We start from the raw sequence: 16,332 nt of genomic DNA on the forward strand, positions 1-16,332 counted from the left end.
GCGCCAGAAGGCACTGAAATTGAGAAACAGGCCGCCATCTTGCTTTCCTGCAGGAGCGCCTGCCACACTCGTCTAGCATTAGCAGTGTTCAGTATAGTTTTTAAACTCGCCTCGCAAGCTTTGCCAAATTCGTTTTAATAGTCCGTTATACGGAGCGATGCTTTGAGCGATATTCAATTGCGGCTTGCCGAAGAAAAACAAGATTGATTGAAGCCCTGGCCGTCCCATTGATTGGTTCATTGCTTTAAGTAAACAGCGTATAATAACGCGAAGGCTTGAATAGCATGCGTCAATACCATCATTAGTTATTCAAGGTCATATTGCGTTTCAAGTCAATTTGGTATAATCCATTGGCACGCCACGAAAGTGAAAAACAAAAAAAAAACGACGAATCCAGTTTACCCTTTAGTCATTGAAAACAACTAGCCGTGCACTTCCCACTAGCACGAAATAAGCGAAACTTTCTTTTAGCTGCGTGAGAGACCGGGCCATTTCGCTAAATTAAGGAAGTGCAGCTTTAAAGGAAAGGGAAGGCGCGCAATATATGCAAATGATTGTTATTGTTTGTCCCGAATCAGAACCGCCACGTTTGTACAATTGAAAACGGAAATTACATTTGTGGTAAGGGATGATTTCCAAGTCTCGCTTCGCTAAATGCGATGCAGAGGAAAAGCAGTCCGATAAATAAGTAGCGGGGATAGTGCGCTCGAAAAGCGTCGACTTTTCGAAAAACTTGGAGTCAGATTTTACTTTTCTTTCGCTGGAGTTCAACAATTTCATTCGCATCGCTCCAGCGGTTTTCTCAAGGAAGCATTTTTGAGTTTTCTATTCACTGACTTTCGGTCTCAATTTCCGGAGTCCCCCCCTACAGCCAGCCTCGTAATCAAATCTTGGATTTGGCACGTAAAACCCCAGAATTTTATTTTATTTTATTTTATTTTGTGTGCGGAATCCCAAACAGCCCTGTTAATGTTTCCTGTTAAGCATGCACCAGCTTTCTTCGCTGCGTTTTACAGCGCGTATTAGTGTAGCATCCACGGCCGTCACGTGACCGCAATCCACCCGGACAATGCGCAGTCGACGTGCAACCCGGTGCCGGTCAAGACGCAAGTTTCCCGTCAACGCCGTCGGCGTCGCTTCTATCCAACGATGGTGGGGCCGCCCTGGCGTTAGCGGCAGACGCGCGATCTCTTTACAATTGTACCCTCAGAAACATAATGTTTCAACAAATTTCATTTACATTAGTCCAGGGGTTGTGTTATACAAAGATTTCGGCGTTTCACGTGCATTTGAACAGACGGAATTGCAGTTGGCCCCGAGCTAATGCTTCCTCTTTCGTGGTTACGGTTTGCAGCGCGCTCCACTGTGGCATCCATCACCATCCTCGCAGACGACCGCCGTCGTACGATGGACCGTACGCCGGCAGCTGGCCCTAATGTATGCGGTAAGAGCAGACGTCGAGTTCGCCTATAGCGATCTTAATTAGAATGAAAAAGAAACTACTAGTTCACTAGACTTTAAAAACAAACCTGCCACTATTACCCAACTCGGTTTCAAGGTATTTTGCCAAGTACATGTCTAGTACTCCTTTGCATTGGACGTGGTTATGCTCCAGCAGAACTTTTTGTTGGGCTAGTTGGTGCATATTACTGAAGTACTATAGCGCCAAACAGACGACACAAGAGCGCTCGTCCGTGCCTCTTCTTCTTGTGTCGTCTGTTTGGCGCTATAGTACTTCAGTGGTTATGTTCCGCCGTTACTTCATCAGTATGCATAACGACGCATCACGTTGACCATCGAGGCGTGGTCGACGCGTTCCAAGCCAGTTTTAGGTGTGTATTCGCGCTTCTAGGTGAAAGTCCATCTCGGGGCTCGATTTATATTTGGCGTTAACCGTATTTCTAGACGACATTGCATATATACATTTTTTCGTAGATGCGGCATCAGGGCATAGGTCGTGAAATGTGATGATCTTTAAACGTTTATGTGAATTAAACATCCTGCATGTATGTGACTATTTGGCAATCGGGCACTGTGCTTGCCTTCTGCCTTTTGGCTAACTAGTAGTGTATATGCATATCCCTTTCGTGTGGGCGAATTGGAATGCAGTCATTTGACATACACGGGATGGTTCTTCTCTTTTCTGCCATTTTGTCTTAATCTCGCTTTCGATCTCTGCAGCACACGTGGGCAGTCGGGATTGTTCCATGTCACATCACGGCATGCTGGCAGACGCGACAGCCCAGCATTGCACGTGGTCAACTTCATGGTAAGCTCTCACGCAGTCTCCTGCCACCTTGCCTAATTTACCGGTACGATAAAGTTGTTACATTAACTATTAGTACAGATCTTATTGGGTTTTACGCGCCAAAACCACTTTCTGATTATGAGGCGCGCCGTAGTGGAGGACTCCGGAAATTTTGACCACCTGGGGTTCTTTAACGTGCACCTAAATCTAAGTACACGGGTGTTTTCGCATTTCGCCCCCATCGAAATGCGGCCGCCGTGGAAATCTTATCGATAGACTTTGTTAAATTATTGCAACGAAAATTTGTTAGTATTAGAGTGCGGCAGAAAATCTGTACGAAATGTCTGAACAATGCAGAAGATGCTGTAACTATTTTCTTTCGTCACGATTGCCTTTACCACAGAGGCATGAATATGACTACATGGCTAGAGGTATTAAACGGATAATTACTAGTTATGAAACTTGGAAGAATATTTTTTGGAAAGAAGTCGGACCATTGAACGCTACTGCAAAACGTGAAACTCGACATCAGTTACCAGTTCTAGAAATGCAACATTCTCACGCTTCTATGCCATTTCTGCAGCGTAATAAATCCTCATCTATTTCTACAAGAAAAGCAAGAATCAACTGTCGTACACGATGTCACGCCTTTGGCGCCAGCCCATCAGCGAAGTCACTGTTTTAGACTATTTAACTGCTTCCGGATATCTCGCATTTTCTGTTTGGCCTAATGTATTTTCTCAGAAATATTCCTGGCATCAATTTTACGGTTTAATTTTTATTCGGAGCTTGGTTGCCAGATAGCGAACGGTGTCTAGGTGTGTTCGTATTCCAATGCGTGAACAAGAGCAGTTAGGCGTCCATGTTACACAGCTTTTCTTGGTAAAGCGAATTTGAAGGAACCCTTTATTGAAAGAACATGCACGCTTCGTTGTTACTTGCTATGGGAACGGAAAGATTTACATTTTGTTCTTAGCACACAGGTGATGCCCAACGAACACATTGACATTGCCACATACAAAAAATTGTAGGCTTTGTTTCTTCGTCGTGACAGCGACCTAGCTCCTAAGGTGACCGCCCCCGACTCTCGGCAATGACACCTCAGGCCTTCTGGACAATCTTTTTATGAGTATGTGTCCCATCTATCTACGTGAGCTGTAATATATACCCCTTTAAAGTGAGTAAGGCGGTAAGTCGCGCTATAATTCATGCAAGGGTGTAAGTATGGGAGTGAAAAGTCCGGTTTACACTCTTATTCGCTTCTAATGGCGTAAATTATGTTGCAGACTAACATGCAAAGACTTAAGAACGAATGCAGTGCCACGGCACGTTTTTTTTTTTTTTTTCACTGCCTACACTCCTCGTGCACCGTTTTCTCTTCTTCATGCACAAATTGGGTAAAGTTGCTCCCACTTGGGAGTAAAATAACTCATAAACACCAAGCAGGGGTGGAATATGCGCTCTAAAGAAGTATAAGCCATTTGGGAGGGTGCATCTTGTTGCGAAACAATGAGTGCTGGCTGTCCCACAGGTCTACGCTCCCGATTTTTCTCTAAAGTGTGTCATGTGTCATGCCACGCTTATAACCCGCCTGTCTGTTCGTGGCAGGGATTTCCCGAGTATATAGCAAAGGAAATCCAAGCATATTATATATATATATATATATATATATATATATATATATATATATATATATATATATATATATATATATATATATATATATATATATATGTGTGTGTGTGTGTGTGTGTGTGTGTGTGTGTGTACAGGAGGAAGTGCCGTGTCTAGGGGCAAGGTAGGTTCGCGACCGTACAGTAGATAAAAGGGAGAAAATCCGGCGGTGTCGTGCCGGGAAGAATTGTACGCAAATGTTACGTAAGGAAGGGCAATGTCCCAGTCGTGGTGGTCCTTGGAAACGTACTTGGCCAGCATATCGGTAAGAGTACGGTTTAACCGCTCTGTCAGGCCATTGGTTTGAGGATGGTATGAAGTAGTCAGTTTGTGTTGAATGGAGCAGGAACGCACAATGTCAGCGATAACTTTCGAGAGGAAGTTTCGACCACGGTCAGTAAGCAGCTGTCGCGGGGCGCCATGCACTAAGATAATGTCACGCAAGAGAAAGTCCGCGACGTCAGTGGCGCAGCTGGTAGGGAGAGCCCGAGTGATAGCGTATCGGGTGGCGTAATCAGTCGCGACGGCTACCCATTTGTTCCCAGAGGATGACGTGGGAAAGGGACCGAGCAGGTCTAATCCAACACGAAAGAACGGTTCCACAGGGACGGTGATCGGCTGGAGATGACCGGCAGGTAGCACCTGAGGTGTCTTCCGACGCTGGCAGGGATCACATGCAGCAACATAGCGTCGAACGGAGCGAGCGAGACCAGGCCAATAGAAGCGGCGGCGGACGCGGTCGTACGTGCGGGTTACCCCAAGATGTCCTGCAGTTGGTGCGTCATGCATCTGAAAGAGCACAGTCTGTCGTAGATGTTTTGGCACGACAAGAAGAAGAGCAGGGCCATCAGGGAGGAAGCTCCTTCGGTACAGAATGCCGCCCTGGAGGATATATCGGCGAACGGATGCGTCGATAGGTGTAGAGCGCAGACGCTCGATGAGTACTCGCAGCGATAGGTCTCGGTACTGCTCATCGGCGATGTTAGCGAAGGCAGACACAGAGAAAATGCCATCGGCGGTACTACTGTCGGCGTCGTAAGGCTCGTCTACCGGGTAGCGAGACAGGCAGTCAGCGTCCTTGTGTAGTCGGCCAGATTTGTAGGTGACAGAGAACGAATATTCTTGGAGGCGTAAGGCCCAGCGACCAAGTCTTCCTGAAGGGTCTTTCAATGAGCATAACCAACAAAGCGCGTGATGGTCTGTGACAACGGAAAAGGATCGGCCATATAAGTATGGGCGAAATTTCGCAACCGCCCAAACTAGGGCCAGACACTCACGCTCAGTGATGGAATAGTTGCGCTCCGCGGGTGAGAGGAGCCTGCTGGCGTAAGCGATAACACGGTCGTGGCCACGCTGGCGTTGTGCCAGTACTGCTCCAATTCCGTGACCGCTGGCATCAGTACGGAATTCGGTAGGCGCAGAAGGATCGAAATGGGCCAGAACTGGAGGCGATGTGAGAATTTCGATTAGATGAGAGAATGCAGAGGCCTCGTTATCGCCCCACTGGAAAGGAGCGTCTTTTTTCAAAAGGTCGGTTAGTGGTCGTGCTATGGCGGCGAAATTCCTCACGAAACGGCGGAAGTACGAACAAAGGCCGATGAAGCTGCGCACATCCTTGACACACTTCGGAACAGGGAAGTGCGTAACAGCATGGATCTTGCCTGGGTCCGGTTGCACTCCGTTCGCGTCAACGAGATGTCCAAGGACGGTAATCTGGCGACGGCCGAATTGGCACTTCGAAGCGTTGAGTTGTAGACCGGCTCGCCGAAAAACGTCCAGGACTGCTGAGAGGCGCTCGAGGTGCGTAGCGAACGTTGGGGAGAATACGATGACGTCGTCCAAGTAGCACAAGCACGTGGACCATTTGAAACCGTGAAGAAGGGAGTCCATCATGCGTTCAAAAGTGGCAGGAGCTTTACATAGGCCGAACGGCATCACCTTGAATTGATAAAGACCGTCGGGTGTGACAAAGGCAGTCTTCTCGCGGTCGAGATCGTCCACGGCAATCTGCCAATAGCCGGAGCGAAGGTCAATAGAGGAGAAATAGCGAGCACCGTGGAGGCAGTCAAGGGCGTCATCGATCCGAGGTAGGGGATACACGTCCTTTTTGGTAACCCTGTTAAGGTGCCGATAATCCACGCAAAAGCGCCATGAGCCATCCTTCTTTTTTACCAGCACAACCGGTGACGCCCAAGGACTACATGACGGTTCAATAATGTTCTTGGCAAGCATTTTGCGAACTTCTGCGTGAATAACTTGACGCTCAACTGGTGACACTCGATACGGGCGGCGATGAATAGGAGGGGCATCGCCGGTATTAATGCGATGTTTGACTGCTGTAGTTTGGGCTAAAGGACGATCGTTAAAGTCAAAAATATCGTGGTAGGAAAACAGAACGCGGTAGAGTTCACGAGCGCGCTCGGAGGGCAAGTCGGGGGCAATCATTTTCCGTAAGTCAGCGATGGTACAATTTGTCGACTGCGATGGTAGAGGAGTATCGGATGAAGTGTCGTCTACTGCAATGGATGCTACTGAGTGATCCTCGAATGAACAAAGCTGGGCCAAAGACATCCCACGTGGCAGCACTTGTGTCGTCAAGCCAAAGTTGACCACTGGCAGGCAGACGCAATTCGCCGTAATAGATAAAACTCTATGGGGTACTGTGATCCCGTGTGTAAGGAGGACGTCTTGCATAGGAGCCGCGATGTAGTGACCGTCGGGGACTGGTGGGGATGACACTAGGTCAACGTAGGTCAGTGCCGACGGTGGCAAGCGAACGAAGTCGGCGGAACTGAGGCGACTGGGGTGTGGTTCAGCAGGATCCAGAACAGGCAGGTCAAGGCGGAGAGTACTGGCGGAACAATCGATGAGAGCAGAATGTGCGGAGAGGAAGTCTAAGCCGAGGATGATGTCGTGGGGACAGTGGGCGATGACTGTGAATAGCTCAATTGTTGAGCGATCGGCGAAGGAGACGCGGGCAGTACACATACCAATTACGGGGGCTGTTCCGCCATCGGCGACACGGACAGCAGGCGTCGTGGCGGGCGTGATAATTTTCTTGAGCCGGTTACGAAGGTCAGCGCTCATTACGGACAAATGCGCCCCAGTGTCTATGAGAGCAGACACAGAAACACCGTCGACTTGCACGTCAAGAAGGTTCAGATGAGTGGGCAAAGTCAGTAGAGGATTTGGCGGCGTAGGGAACAATGCAGCGTCACCTCGAGGCGCTGCATCGTCTAGTTTTCCGGCTGGGAGCGGCGTCCGAAGGGAGTCGGCGAATAGGAGCGACGGGGCTGGGGAGAGCGAGATTGTCGTCGTTGGGGCGAAGGCGAACGAGAATAGGGGCGGTTCGTTGCAGGAGAATCAGTGGCGGCATTATCGGAGCGTGCGGCATAGGGATGAGAAGGGCCACCTGAGGGGCGAGAGTAGGCAGTATAAGTAGACCGGATCGGGGAACTCCAGCGACTACGACAGTGCCGAGAAATGTGCCCGATTCGATGGCAGTGGAAACAAATAGGCTTGTCGTCAGCAGTGCGCCATTCAGAAGGGTTGCGGAAACGTGGTGGGTAAGAAGATGCGGGAAGGGGCGAAATCGAAGAAGCTGGGCGGGTATCAGGGCGATGGGCCGAGCAGATGGTGTGAAGACCCATGTTTTCAAACTCCTGGCGGACAACTGCCTGGATCAGTGAGACCGTGACTGCAGATGTGGGGGTGGGACTGGAGTCGAAGGCAGCCGGATAGGCGGCCTCGATCTCACGCCGGACGATCCTGGTAACATCGGCAGTGTTGTTGGGACGAGGAGCGTCGGCACAGGAAGATGTCGCTGGGGTGTTGGGCAGACGGGCAAACTGCTGGTCAATACGTCGGCTTTTGGCGAGTTCCAGGCGGCGGCACTCTTTTATAACAGCATCCATCGTGGCTACGTTGTTGCAAACGAGCAAGTTGAAGGCGTCATCGGCAATGCCTTTGAGGATGTGGGAAACCTTGTCTGACTCAGTCATGTGGGTGTCAACTTTGCGGCACAGAGCCAAGACGTCCTGAATGTACGTGACATAGGGCTCAGTTGACGTCTTCACACGGCCGGAAAGCGCCTTCTGCGCGGCAAGTTGTTGACCGTAGGGGTTGCCGAACAAGTCTCGAAGCTGTGTCTTAAGTGAATCCCAACTGGTGAGCTCATCTTCGTGCGTGCGATACCAAACTCGAGGTGTGCCACCGAGGTAAAAGACTACGTTGGCAAGCATAATAGTAGGGTCCCACCGGTTATTGCGGCTGACGTGTTCATACAGGCGGATCCAGTCATCGACGTCTTCCCCATTTTGGCCCGAGAATACGCCAGGATCACGGGGAGCGGGGAGAGTGATGTAGGTCGTCGAAGTGGCAGCAGGTGTCGGAGCCGGCGGAGTCGGGTTGTCGTCGCCGGGAGCCATGAAGGTAGGCTCGACGTACCGTCCACTGCGAAGCTCCGTGACGAGGTACAGGGAACGTCCACCTCCACCAGATATGTTACGTAGGAAGACGCAGACGAAAAGCTATGTACAAATATATTTACAAGGAAAATACGCTGCGCTTGGCCAAGAGGCAACAGCCCGCGCTAGCTTCTAATCGTCGTCGTAGTCTTCAGACTGCTGGCCTTTCGTGATCGCACATATTGTGCCGTAGCAATATATATATATTGTTGTGGTTGGATGTCCCCAATCTGAACCGCCACGTTTGTACGATTGAACGAAATAACGAAAAGCAAACGGAAGGGACATGTGTAGTAAAGGATAAATTTCTAAGTCTGGCTTTGCAAAGTACGATGCAGAGGAAAAGCGGTCGCATGAAGCAGTGGCGGGAATATTGTATTCGAAAAGTCTCCGACCCTTCATACACGCAATGCTCCAAAAATTTTCGATAATTTTTATATAGTTGAGGTCTAAAATGAAAATTCCGCTTCTAGAGTCACTGCAATTTTACTTTTCTCTTTCAATTTGTCCGAGGCCAGCGGTGGTACAAGCCGTAGAAGAAGCCATGGACATGATCGGCTACACCAAATTTCAGGATGTATGCAAGTGCAGTATTTCTAGTTTGGTGAACTTGCTAAAACTGTATCTACAAGGTGCGTTTATCAAATACGATGTCACAGTGTATGAGCAGAAGGATGGTATCACTATTGGTTCCTGTATAGAATCCGTGCTTTCCGACTTATTTGTGAGTGTGGGAGACAAAAAACTTGCCGCCTTGTTTGAAGAAACTAACAAAACTACCTGTTTCACATGTGTTGACGATTATTTGGTGTGCGTGAAAAAAAAACCAAAACGAATTAGTTAGCGTAGAAACTGTCATCAGCACGTTCAAGAAGGCGCATGAAGGTCTAGAATTCGCGTACGAGACTTCCACCGAAGGTAGATTGCAGGGCCTTGACATAAACATTAGGCTCAGCGGCTCCCACATGTGGTAGTGCTACAAAACTAGAGAAGAAAAAGAAATACCGAGGCATGACTCTTGCCATTCTAAAATCATAAAAAGAGGCATCGCCAAGGCTTGCATCAGTCAAGCAGTTGTGAAATCATGCCGCCATGCTGTGAGGGAGAGCATCAATTTGCAAGTAAGCAGTAAAAGAAACAGTGGGTACCCGAAAAGTATGGCGGTGCAAATCTGCGAAAACATGTTGCCCCAAATCAGAGCCAACCGGAAAAGGCAAAACCACAGGAAAAAGAAAAATTGAAAAAGAACGCGTGGTGTTGCCTTACATCCATGGGTTGTCACATAGGATAAAAAAGACAGCCCAACGCCATGATGTTCGAGTACAGATTTGGCATGTAAAACGCCAGAATTTATTTAGTACGGGGAATCGCAAACAGCCCTGTTTCCTGTTAAGCAGGCACCCTCGTTCCTCGCTACTTTTTACAGCGCGTATTACTGTAGCATTCACGGCCGTCACGTGACGGCAATCCACCCGGACAATGCACAATCCACGTACAGCCAGGACCCGGTCAAGACGCGAGTTTCCCGCCAACGCCGTCGGCGTCGCTTCTATCCATCGATGGTGGCGCCGCCCTAGCGTTAGCGGCAGACGCGCGATCTCATTATAATTGTAGCTTCAGAAACATCATGTTTTCTCTTAAGTTCAACAAATTTCATTCACATTAGTCCAGGGGTTCTCTCATAACAAGGATTTCAGCGTTTCACGTGCATCTGAACAGACGGAATTGCAGTTGGCCCGGAGCTAATGCTTCCTCTTTCGTGCTTTCGGTTTGCAGCGTGGTCTACTGTGGCATCCACGGCCGCCTTTGACCCACACACCCGGCGTCGTACGAAGGCCCGTACGCCGGCAGCTGGCCCTAATGTATGCGGTAAGAGCAGACGGCGAGTTCACCTATACCAGTGTTCGAATCAAATGAAGAGGGAATTTTGCAACACCACAATATGAAAAGTGCGCACAAAGATATTTGGTCCCATAACCTAAAGCGGCTAGTGATGGGTTCAATACAAAAAAATGTATTGCAATAATTAGCATTTGTATACAAACAAAATAGCCAAAGTATCATACATAAGCGGTAAGTACAATATATAATCACATAACTACGCTAAAAACGAAGAAAACGAAAACAAAACTCAAGAACGTGCTTGGTAAGATAAGAAATGGCATTTGCATGCAATGTCTAAATTTCTTGCGAGTTTTATTTCAAGAGGCAAATTATTCCACAGCCTGAGAACAGGGACTTGAATTAATCTTTCGCCGTAACACTCGAACATAAAGGGAGATTTAGATTACTGTTGCGTGCATGGCGGGTGTTTAACGACAGAGACGTGAAAATAGTTAAGCGACAGAGCTGTGTTTGTATGTCAGTAAACGGAAGTATACGCAGCCTCTGAAAGAGAGTATTTGACGGATGGCGCAGCGAGGAAAACGTAATCGCATGAATAGCTCGTTTTTGCAATCGGAATAACCGAGTAACGTATGTTATGCACGTTTGGCAGTTTGGTAAGCTGGCAGTGAAGTAGGGTTAAATATAATGTGCGTAGAAGCGCCTAATAAAAGTATTCAGTTGCCCGTATGAGAGTGTAACAGTTGAATGACAATCTATTGCATATGGTATTGATTTGGTCTCTTCAGTTAAGGTTACTGTGCAATATAATGCCTACATATTTATTTGTCGGTATACATACAATGGTTCGATTCTTTAATGATATGCTAAGTGAAACGTAGTTGAGAGTTTTCATTTGTGAATGGAAAATACCGTACTTTCCTTTAGCGGCATTAAATAATGGTTAATTTTCACGAAACCACATTGCCACAGCTAGTAGTTTATTGGATACAGTATATGGTAAGTTTTCAAGTGAACTACCTGGAGAATAAAATTACAGTATCGTCCACATACAATAATGCTTTAGATGATCGTAGAATTCGCGATAAATCGTCAAACGTATAAAGCGAATAAAATGGGACCCAATACGGATACTTGCGGTGCACCACTTGTGACGTTCCTAGGTTCGGATAGAAAACCATCCATTAGTACTTTCTGCTTTCGCGATGTGAGATAACTGGAATAAGAAATCGTGAGCGCCATCGATAATACAATAGCACTTCAGCTTTTTTTTTCAGTAGTGTCGAGTGACAAATGATATCAAACGCCTTTCTTATGTCGACAAAAATTCCAATAAGAATCTATTGAAGGTTGAGGGTAGAGTTCAGTATTTGAGATAAAGTAAGCATAGCTGTTGATATGGATTTCACTGGGACGAAACTATGCTGTTCCCGGGAAACTGTTATTCTTGCCACGCAAGTTCTTCGGCTGTTGAGCGATTTTTCAAAGATATTGTGTACTACACGCAATACGAATATCGGTCCGTAGCTGCTGGAAATAGTATGGTTGCCCATTTTGTATATTGGTACAACTTTGGCTATCTTTAACATATCTGGATTGGAATTCGGATTTAATGAATGGTTAAATAAATTACAAAGTGGAGCACTCAAAATATCTGGATAGTCTTTCAGTACCCTAGCTTGTATAACATCGATTCCTGTGGCTAAGTTCAACTGTAGCTTTTTTAGAGCAGACGTCATCAGCTCTTCTGTTATGGCCTGAAAGCTAAATCTGTTTTCACTTTCTTCAACATAAGCGGTGGGCCGTGCCGAACTAAATTTTTTCATAATCTTTTCGCCAACCGTGGCAGGGTAATCATTAAAACCATTTCTAAGGCCTAATTAGAACAAGTAGTTCACTAGCCTTTAAAAATACAAACCTGCTTCTTTTAACAAACTCGGTTCCAAGGTATTTTGCCCAGTACATTTTTCGCACATCTTCGCATTGGACACGCTCATGTCCCGCCTTTTCCTCATAGCTATGAGTAACAACGCGTTCCAAGACGGTTTTCGGTGTGCATTGGATGCTTCTTAGCGTTTACAGTAATTCTACCCAACGTTGTCAATAGACATCTTCCTTAGATGCGCCATCAGGGCATAGATCGTGAAATGTGTGTGATCTTCATACGTCTATGTGAAGTAAACATAGTGCATGCATTTGACCATTCGGTAACGTGGCACTGTGCTGGCCTTCTGCCATTAGTCTAACTAGCAGTGTACATACTCATCCCATTCGTGTAGTCGAATCGGAATGCAGTCACTTGGCATACACGGGACAGTTCTTTTTCTTTCCTGCCCTTTTGTCTTAATCTCACTTTCGATCTCTGCAGCACACCTGGGCTGTCGGGATTGTTCCATGTCACACCGTGGTTTGCTGGCCGACAAGCCAGCATTGCGCGTGGTCCACTTCGTGGTAAGCTCTCACGCAGTTTCCTGCAGCCTTGCCTAATTTAACGATACGATGAAATCGTTACATTAACTATTACCACGAATCTCAACGATAGATATCGTTTAATTATTGACACAACTCGTTATTATTGGATCGCGTTCAAACAAGACTATATGAAATGTCTTAACAATGCAGAAGATAATATAACTATTTACTTTCGTCAAGATTGGCTTTACAATAGCGGCACGAATATGACTGCATGGCTAGAGATAGTAAACGGACATGTACTAATTATGAAACTTGGAAGCATATTCTTGAAGAACAAGTCGAACGATTTAACCCTAATGCAAAGCGTGAAACTCGACATCCGGGCAGTTCGTAACTAGTACTAGAAATGCAACATTCTCACGCTGCTATACAATTTGAGCCGCGTAATAAATCCTTGTCCATTTCTACTAGAAAATAAAGAATGGACTGTCGTACACGCCGTCACGCCTTTGTTATACGCCCATCAGCGAATTCACAATTTTACACTATTTAACTACTTCCAGATATCTTGCATTTTCATGACTTTTCTCAGAAATATTAGTAGCATGCATTTTACGGTTTATCGTTTCGTCGGAGCTTGGATGCCAGACAGCGAACGGTGTCTAGGTGTGTTCGTATTCCAATGCGCGAACAAGGTAAAACGAATTAGAAGGAACCCTTTATTGACAAAACATTCACGCTTCGTTGTTAACTTGCTATAGGAAGGGCAAGATTTACTTTTTTGTATGTTAGCACAGAGGTGATGCCCAACAACACGTAGACATTGTCAAATACAAACAATTCTAGGCTTTGTTTTTTTCGTCGTGACAGTGACCTAGCTCCTAAGGTGATCACCCCTGGCGCTCGGCAATGACACCTCAGGCCCTCTTGACAATCTTTTTATGAATATGTGTCCCATCTAGCTGCGTGAACTGTAGAATATACATCACTTAAAAGTGATTAAGGCGGTAAATTGCTCTATAATTCATACACGGGTGCAAGTGTTGGAGAGGAATATCTGGTTTACACCGTTATTCACTACCAAGGGTGTAAATTATTCTGCAGACTAAGACGCAGACACTTAAGAACGCACTCAGTGCCACGGCAACCTTTTTTTCATCACCGCCTACTCTCTCGTGGAGCATGCTTTCTCTTCTTTATGCACAAATTGAGTAAAGTTGCTCCACTTGGGAGTAAAATAACTCAAAACACCAAGCAGTGGTGGAATATACGCCATAAAGAAGTACACACCATTTCGGAGAATGTATCTTGTTCCGAAACAATGAGTGCTACCTGTCTCGCATGTGGATTCTTCCTTGAAAGCTCTATGCACCCGATTTTTCTCTAAAGAGTGTCATGTAACGCTGATATACCCCATTTCTCTTCGTGGCCGGGATTTACCGGGCATATAGCTTTAAAAGAAAGGGTCGGCATGCATTATATACTTGTTGTTGTATGATCCCGAATCTGAACTGCCACGTTCGTACGATTGAACGAAATGACGAAAAGAAAACAAGTCACATCTGCAGTAAGGGATAAATTTCTATGTCTCGCTTTGCAATGTACGATGCAGAGGAAAAGCGGTCCCATAAACGCGTGGCGGGAATATTCGAAAAGTATTGGATCCTTCATACGAGCAACGCTCCGACCAATTTTCAATAATTTTTATATATTTCAGGCCTAAAATGAAAATTTCGCTTGCTACAGTCGGTGCAATTTTGCTGTCTCAAGTACAACGATGTCATTCCAATTTCAATGCGTTTTTCTCAGGGAAGAATTTCTGAATTTAGTATGCACTTAAGTGAGCGGACTTTCGGTCTAAACTTCCGGAGTCCCCCACAGAGGCGTGCCTCATAATGCAATCGTGGTTTTTGCACTAGGGAACCCACAGTATTATTTACTTTAATTTATTACGCGGAATTGGAAACAGCCCCGAGCTAAAGATTCCTGTTAAAGACGCACCTGCTTCCATTGCTACGTTGTATACGCGGGTTACTGTGCTTTCCACGGTCGTCACGTGACCGCAATCCACCCGTACAATGCACAGTCGACGCACAACCAAGCCCCGTTCAACACGCGAGTTTCCCGTCAACGCCGTCGGCGTCACCTCTATCCATCGATGGTGGCGCCGCCCTAGCATTAGCGGCAGACGCGCGATCTCATTATAATTGTAGCCTCAGAAACATAATTTTTCCTCTTAAATTCAACAAATGTCATTCACATTAGTCCAGGGGTTGTCTCATACATGCATTTGAGCGTTTCACACGCACTTGAACAGACGGTATTGCAGTTGGCCCCGAGCTAATGCTTCCTCTTTCGTGGCAACGGTTTGCAGCGCGGTGTACTGTGGCATCCACGGCAGTCCCGGCCGGCTGACCCAGACAGCCGGCGTCGTACGAAGGCCCGTACCGCAGCTGGCCCTAATGTATTCGGTAAGAGCAGACGTCGAATTCACCTGTAGCGGCACAAATCAAACTTATTTCCGCTTACACCCATTAAAAGCATAGTTCAATCGTAGTTCAAACCTTTTCACCCTTAAGCACCCTTAAGGAGGTGAATCGCTTTGCAGTGTAGTTTTGGCCTCTTAATGGGGTGCGCCTTCTTTGTACGTACCTGGCACGTGCGGAATATGACCTTATAGTGTTCGTTCGCCCCGACGCAGAGAATATTTAGAGCCAGGCATAGTTTCGTTTTCGGTTGCACTAGAAGGAACCCCGGTGCCAAGTGTACCGCAGGTACAAGGAGTCAGCGCGAACATTACGGATTGCACGTGGATTTATCTAAAGTTTTGACTTCAAGCATTCATCTGGCTTTATTTTTTCTCTTAACGTAACTTGTCGTAGTAATTCCCTTGTACTGCAAGAATCAAGCGCACGTTCCCATTATTATATTTATTATGAAAACATTCTTTTTTTTGGGGTGTATAATGTTGAAGTTTGATTAGTTATATGATTAAAATGATTATCTATTCAAAATGTCCACCCGCACTCTTTTGCGACGAGTACACAGGAATCGTCTCGGCCTTTGCAGGAAGTACGCGCTGTTCTCGATGTGACCACTGCTTCCTTCTGTGCTGCCGGTGAATGTGGATAATACAGTGAGTTCTTACTTTGTGCGCGTTGTTTATCGCGTCTACTGGCAAATCAGTGTAGCAGACACACTTAACAAGATCTTCGAAAACAAGAGAAATGTACATATTAGCGCACTAGAATTTACCTTTATCCAGCCAGAGAGAGGGGGGGAGAGATACAAGCTTTAGTGATATGCTGGAGTATATTGCCGTTACCCTAACACGGCATTCGTGATAGACGACCTCCGTATAATGATATTCAAAAATTATTGAGCACGGGCCGATATACGTCTCTGCGTTAAGACAGCTACTTCCGCGTCTTCAAGGAACAGCCGTAAGGAGTATCTTAAAAGGAGAAAATATGATCGAAGTGGCAGCGTCGAACAAGTCTGCAACAGGGAAGGTCTAAGCAAGCAGAAGATACAGACTAGTGGTGTTGTGGAGGGCCGCTGGACGTCTAATGGGCGTGTTGAACGATAATTAACCACTCTGTTGAAGGCCCGTAGACGTGACTGGCTTCTGAAACCGCAAAGACAGTTACTTTTAGTGTAGAGGAAGAATACGTGCTTAGGAAA

At 46.5% G+C, this 16,332-nt stretch overlaps 1 protein-coding gene across 25 annotated transcripts in view; it reads left to right on the forward strand.

Annotated features, from left to right (window-relative positions):
• Window positions 1-16,332, forward strand: part of LOC135920138 (uncharacterized) — a 137,980-nt gene that overhangs the window by 56,594 nt on the left and 65,054 nt on the right. For 13 of the 25 annotated variants that reach the window (XM_070524192.1, XM_070524211.1, XM_070524198.1 and 10 more), the window contains 4 exons: window positions 1,355-1,444; window positions 2,182-2,269; window positions 10,165-10,257; window positions 12,602-12,684. In XM_070524192.1, the coding sequence (XP_070380293.1) occupies window positions 1,355-1,444; window positions 2,182-2,269; window positions 10,165-10,257; window positions 12,602-12,684 (354 nt within the window). Of the gene's footprint in view, window positions 1-1,354; window positions 1,445-2,181; window positions 2,270-10,164; window positions 10,258-12,601; window positions 12,685-15,022; window positions 15,120-15,717; window positions 15,785-16,332 lie in introns of all 25 variants that reach the window. The other 12 variants (XM_070524199.1, XM_070524200.1, XM_070524204.1 and 9 more) reach the window with 1 other exon arrangement.

The sequence above is a fragment of the Dermacentor albipictus genome, chromosome 8 (genome assembly GCF_038994185.2).
Source record: "Dermacentor albipictus isolate Rhodes 1998 colony chromosome 8, USDA_Dalb.pri_finalv2, whole genome shotgun sequence".
Lineage (NCBI taxonomy): Eukaryota > Metazoa > Arthropoda > Arachnida > Ixodida > Ixodidae > Dermacentor > Dermacentor albipictus.